General features: G+C 43.4%; 1 protein-coding gene across 1 annotated transcript in view; it reads right to left on the bottom strand.

Annotated features, from left to right (window-relative positions):
• Positions 1 to 1,233: 1,233 nt before the first annotated feature.
• Positions 1,234 to 6,570, bottom strand: part of pdlim7 (PDZ and LIM domain 7) — a 30,968-nt gene continuing 25,631 nt past the window's right edge. The window contains exons 6-11 of the mRNA XM_087848742.1: positions 6,451 to 6,503; positions 6,012 to 6,249; positions 5,344 to 5,524; positions 5,116 to 5,236; positions 2,606 to 2,721; positions 1,234 to 2,266 (exon numbers count right to left, since the gene is read on the bottom strand). Of these exons, the coding sequence (XP_087704868.1) occupies positions 2,180 to 2,266; positions 2,606 to 2,721; positions 5,116 to 5,236; positions 5,344 to 5,524; positions 6,012 to 6,249; positions 6,451 to 6,503 (796 nt within the window). The 3' untranslated portion in view covers positions 1,234 to 2,179. The remainder of the gene's footprint in view (positions 2,267 to 2,605; positions 2,722 to 5,115; positions 5,237 to 5,343; positions 5,525 to 6,011; positions 6,250 to 6,450; positions 6,504 to 6,570) is intronic.

Below are 6,570 nucleotides of genomic sequence, written 5' to 3'. Positions count from 1 at the left end.
CTTGCTCACTTGATCAAAGATACATTTTTGGCACATGTCATAATCAATGCATGGCTCAGACAAAGAAGCAGGTTTTAATGCTTGGCATCCATTTTTAAAACACCTCTGGGCACATAGCTGGGGATTAACTTTAAAGCTGTATCTAAACTCACTAATTTCTGTGGTGACCAGGATATGAACACAGAACCACCAATCAAATCTGATGGGGAAAAAAAATATTGCAAGGGAAATCTTTTTCCCTGACAGATTTTGCTGTAAAATTTCAGGATGCTTTTAGAGGATTCCTCTCTAAATGGTAATGGTCTAAAATAGGGTCTCAAACTCCAGTCCTCGAGGGCCAGTGTCCTGAAACTTTTCCATGTGTCCCTGTTCCAACACACCTGAATAAAATCAGTAGGTCATTAGTAAGACTAGAACTTGACTGCATGCTGAGATGGCAACCCCTTCCCAACTCAAGTAAATTTAAATAAGCGTTTGGAAAAAAAGTACTTCTAAAAGTACATTTTTTGCACCATGTTTATTCACTCATGAGCTGCTGTAACATGAATCAAATGGCTGAAATGCCACCTCAGCATGCAGTTCTATAGTCTTGTGAATGACCTAATTGTATTCAGGTGTGTTGCAACAGGCACACAAGGAAAAGTTTCAGGACACCGGCCCTCGACAACTGGAGTTTGAGACCACTGGAAAATAAAAATAAAAAATTAAGTGTGCAACATATATTGAACTGTAAAACCTCTGATCATCTCAGGACCCTCATCTTGCGTCTCCACTACACATAACCATTGAGCTAAAGTCTGTAACAGTTAGCCTAGCTTAAGGTACAAATGGTTAGCTTAGCGCTCTCCAATGGTTAAAGATTAAAAGAACACGCTGTACGCTGAGTGTTTAAAAACAACAACAAGAAATATCCATTTGTGAGCTTCACCTTTGGCGTCAGTTTTTTGTTTTTTAAACTCTGGACTGCATGCTAGCTGCTGACCCACTGCTACCACTGCTGATGCCAAGCTTTTAAGAGGAGCTTCTCACCTAAACAAAAATGTAGCTATTCCAGCAAGAATGATGTTTTAAGCACCTGGCTACCTACCAGTTAAGATAAAATGCCACTTATTTCAGTATCACTTTGTTGATTATATTTATAGGGAGCATACAAAGGCTTCAGCAGGGTTTTGGAAAATTGTTACAGATGGGAGTGTTTCCAAGAGAAACAAAATGACCCGGCACATGGAATTACTAAATAATTTTATTTGAAACTTTCAGCTGCAATAAAAACAACACTTACAGGCCACTTCTGAAGCAATATAAATACAGATTCAGTGATGTGAAAGTACTCTAAGGAATAATATCACAGTGACATGGGGAACACTTAGACTTACTTTGTCTCATTTAATAATAATAAAAAAAAAAAGTCAAATCAAAGGAAAAGTTAAAAATCAATCTCCATCACCCGCGTGTATGACGATTAAAAATGGGTTAATTACTACATCATTCTAAATGACTCTTCAAGCTGGAGTGTGCGCTCTGACTTGCCAGAGTCAAAGTAATAAGTAGTTAGTGATTCTGTGGAGGAGATCCAGTCAAGCAGAAATGGACACCTCCTTTTCTGCTCGACTGGCCCCCCATTACATTAAAGGGCGCTGCAGTGAGAGCCGATGAGTGGGCTGGGGTCCTGTATGGGGCCAGCACTTCACTACACTTAGTGCAAGAGAATTGCTTGATCATTACTGCAATATGAGACATTATTAGAGGCTCAATGACTCCTTCAAGTTGGTGACTTGAATTAACAAGGACGAGGAGAACAGAGGCGGGAGATTACTCCGCTGACAACTACAAATCGACGTGACCTGCGGTGACATTTTTTTCATGACCTAAAAACAACTTGGAAGTCAAAAAGTTACCGATGGCGTGACATAATTCCTCGACTCCTTCCAGTTATGCAACACAGCATTTGGCATTAGAGGCAGTGCCATCAGAAGTCTCCTAACAGCAGAGTAAAGTGACGGTACGTGCAGCCAGCATTAAGCCTCGAGAACAAAAACAAAGTCTGCAGCACAGAGAGAAAGGACTTAGTTTAACAAGGTGTGTGGCAAGAAGGGATGTGGTGCGTCTACGGAAGTGTCAGGGGGTAAAGAGAAGGGAGTGAACAGTGCTCCTTCTTCTGAAGATGCGCCTCGCGCTCTCACACTGGAGCAAAAGCATGGCCTTTGCACAGGGGCTTATCCTTCTTCGAGTAGAACGTCTTCCCCTCCAGGTTGATTTGGCAGAGCTTTAAAGATGAAAGGAGACACACAGAGTGAGAGAGACGGATTGGGAAACGAGGGCAGAGTAGATATCAGACTTCAACACTGCTGATGTGAATTTACACAGTTTCTAGTGGCCAGAGCAAGCTTTACTTGACTGCATTTGCTTTCAGTTTTCTTCACAGAATGAGAGAGATATAGAGAGTTATAGACTGCAGGTGACAGGCTGAGAGAGAGAGGGAGAAAGCTTGAGGTCCAGACATGGAGGCAAATTTTTTTTCTCCAGGTGCCATTGTACTGGGACAGCTGCGAGATACGGGGGCAAAGAGAGCCCACAAGGAGCTATATCCATCAAAATGACTTACAGCACAGACGAAGCACGTATCGTGCCAGCTGTAGCCCAAGGCCTCCAGAAACCGATCCCCGGCATCAATCTTGAAGTCACAGCCATGGCATTTGGTGCCAAACATCTTCTCATAGTCTGGAGAGGAGAGGAGGAGGGAGGGGGGGGGAGTGGCGAGCAGAAGAAATGTGAGATAAAAATGTAATCTTATATTCACCTTAACTCAAAAGAGCTTTTATTGTTGCCTGCATCAGGCCAAGGAATCGCCCCGGCCTCCGCAATTGCCGTTTGTAAACATCGCTTAACCTTTACGGGATCCGTAGAGACCGAAATCCTTTTCCACATCTTTCATCTTTAGAAGAAGAAGTGGAGGCTGTATGCCGCTCCGAGATGAGCAATCCTCACTACACGCTACACGCAACCACTTAAGGGACTGAACGGTGTAAAATAAAGACTTATAGAGCTGCTTTGATGCCAAATGCCGGCTCCTCTTCTTATTGGCCATTTGATATCTATACTGTTTGTGTTGTTGTGTCCACCCACTGTACATTAGTGCCTTTCCAGAGTGTAGGGGTGGGATTAGGATGAGGTGGAAATTGCTCCAGATACTTGACTGGATTTGCCAGTCTCTTTCATCACAAGGACTCTGGGGGGGGGAAAGTGTCAGGTTATAATGCTGCTTCTCAAGAGTGAGTGGGTGAGAGCTGTACAATCCCTGAAAGATGCTGAGGCAGCAGAATGTTTATCAGAGCTGAAGGCATTATTCAGAATATGAGTACCCAGGTTCTGGCTTCGCCTCTGATAAAGCAGCAATCCACGTCAGATGCCCCGCTAAGTCATTTATATCATAATAGAAGAGCACGCACCATTCATAAAACCCAATAGAGGTATGTATGAAGTAAACTGGAGCTAAATAGATTACAGCAGATGAAAACATCACACTTTATGATTGACTGCGGTATGTGCCAGGAGACTCTCGATGTAGGTTTCTGCCAAACCCCACAGCAATACTACAATGTTTGACAAAACGTGTCAGAAATAGTTTGATTTTTACAAAGAAAATAATCAAAATTATTGCAGATAGACTGGAGAGGATGCACTGTAGAGAGGAAACAATTTTATCACAAAATGCACGCTACACCTGATTCGTGCACTGGCTGAATTTAAAGATTTTGTACCCCGACGTCTATGACGTGGGCCGACCTGTAGCATCTATTTAAAACGTGCTTTGTGGGTGTCAGCTTGCTCTGTCTCATCTGTGGACTTGAGGCCAGTGGAGATTTATAATCGGGCGTCTTACATGAGTCGAGATGTTCTCAGTCGGCGCTGGAACTAATCGGTCTGCACACTCGGATTTTCAGCACGCTCAGGCAAATGCTATCTGGCTTGGACTCGGGTTTAGAATTGAACTTTTTATTAAAGCACAGGTTTCTGTGGGCGCTTCCATCTACTCAGCAGAACTGACTACTGTCATTGTTGCAGTTATTAGTAGTAGTAGTAGTAGTAGTAGTAGTAGTAGTAGTATTTGCAACTGTTCCTTAGAACGACATAAATGCGACTGCTTTTATTTCCAGCAGAGGATTTTTCACCATGGTGACACATTTATGTTTTGTGAAGCCTTCAGTGTTGGATTGTTTGAATGAATGAACAGAGTCCTTGAGAGAAAACACAGTCGAACTACACATTTGGTCACGACTGAGGTCTTTATTATAAGTAAACTATCCTTTTCTCACTAGACACGCGAGTCTGGAACCAAACTGTCCTAAAGAGTGATGAAATCGTAAAAGAAAGGCGGACATTTACCATCTTTTGGAGCACCGTTGAAGCACAGACTGCATGTTATGGTTTTTGGATCAGACTCAAACTCAGGATACTGCACGCTCGTATGGTAGCGACTTGTTAATGGTGAAATAGTGATGCCCTAAAGCTTGCCCTGCTTTATCGTCTATTTTACTCTAAATGGAACCATAATTTACAAAGTGAACACCGAGCTGTATTAAATAAGACTTGAAACTAGCAATTCAGAAGAAAAACTCATTAGGAAAGTGGTTACAGAGTTCATTAATCAAGACAGAAGTACACTCATTTTTTTCATGCACTTCTACAGAAACTGACTTCTTTGTCAAGCTGAGAGACGTCGCCCCCTGCTGGCTTATAGGGAAAATGGATGTGTAAAATCACACTAGCTTCAATTTGAATTCAGCTTTTTATACTAGGTGTGAGTTCATCCCATATTTTACACAACAGAGGACATCACAGCCATCACTAACAAGCAGAATAGTTGTATGTATCCTCCCCTGGCCCTTGGAAGACAATCAACTGTGTCACAGCATTGGTGTTGTTTCATGTAGGATGTAAAGCAGTAGCATCAGTTTGTGAATGTGGCTCCAAAAAGAGCTGTTTCGGTCTTTGTTTTTTTTTTTTACCTTTTCCAACTCTTACACAATAAATTGCACCATTTGCATTTAGATTGTTCAGGTATGCAAGATAGGAAGTATAGTACGTGTGGACTGCAATGGTTCAGTTACTCACCTCTCTCACAGTAGGGTTCACCCTCCTCCATGTAAAAGGCTTGATTCCTGATTGGATTCTTGCAGGCTGCACACTTGAAACACTGAACATGGTAAGTCATCTTCAGTGCATGCATGATTTCCTGATGGGGGGGGGGGGGGGGGGGGGGGGGGAGGAAAAAGGTTAACTTTTTTTAAAAACTTTGAAACAGCTTTTTTTGATTTTGCTGGATACGACAGAAGCTCGTACCCCTATGATCTTCTTTTTGCACTTGGCACAGTTCGGAGCGTATCGGTTATCGTGGCACTTGGTACAATAGACGGCTCCCCTTTCTTCAAAGAAGCCCCCCTCCTCCAGGACCGCCTTACACTGCGAGCATGTAAACTCTTCCGGGTGCCAAGACCGTCCCAGTGCCACCAGGTACCGTCCCCTGGAGAAAAGAAAAAAAAAAAAAAAAAAAAAAGACTCTTAGTAACACATAAATAGGGATTTTTTTTTTTTTATATAAATTGGCTAAATAATCCAAAGCTTCAACAGAGGAGTGAAAAAAGATCCAAAGGCACTCAGCAAAAATACACTAGACTGTGTGAAATGTGAGCAAACGCTGAAGACAAATTTTAGGTTTTCCAGAATTTGAATTTGAGTCTTCACTCAAAAATTAATGAATAAAAGCTCTTTGTTTGCAATGGTGACCAGAATATCAACCAGAGTTTCTTTGTTATTCTGAGTGATAACAAGATGTCTCCACACTCTGTGAAATATGCTGACTGGCTTAATTTGCTGCAGACAGGCAGTGTGTCGTGAATATTAAGAGTCTTAAATTGTCATCTCTAACAGGAGCCTCCAAGGAGCAAACACAGAGCGCCTCGCTGGAGTTAAAAAGAATCAGCCTGTGTGTAGCGGCGGTGCAGCCTCACCTGATGATTTTGTTGCAGGCACCACATATGGGGGTCCTCCCGCTGTCTTCCGGCGCCTGCTGTGCAGCCTGCAGGATGGAACTGCGGCTCTGCATAGGCGTGGGCTGGGCTGGCTTCTGGTGCTGGGTCACGACGGTGCTGACCTTGTCTGGGCGAAAGCGGTCGGCAAAATTGGGGTCCGAGACCCACGGCGGTCGGCAGGAAGGAGCAGAACTCTTTGGTGCGGCACTTGTCGATTCTGCACATCACACACACACACACACAAAAAAAAAAAAAAATCCCATAACAATCCACCCTTCAAACAGATGTCTGTGGTGACAGCTTTGAGTGTCGCGTTGTTGCTGCTGTATTGACACTTAAGACTTAGAATCTATTAGCGCAGCCTCTCCCGGAGGCTGCTGGGGCTCTTTTTAACGCATCAGCAGGAGAAGAAACTCACCATCTGGTTTATTTGCTGCTTGGGCCTTGGCAGGTGAGGGAGTTGGCTCAAGGCTGTGGGGAGAAAATGACTAATTAGAAAAGGTAGACGCACGCACGCACGCGCACACACACACGCACA

The sequence above is a fragment of the Neolamprologus brichardi genome, chromosome 2, assembly GCF_056152115.1.
Source record: "Neolamprologus brichardi isolate AB-2024 chromosome 2, ASM5615211v1, whole genome shotgun sequence".
Lineage (NCBI taxonomy): Eukaryota > Metazoa > Chordata > Actinopteri > Cichliformes > Cichlidae > Neolamprologus > Neolamprologus brichardi.
This window is presented reverse-complemented; position numbering and strand designations above follow the sequence as displayed.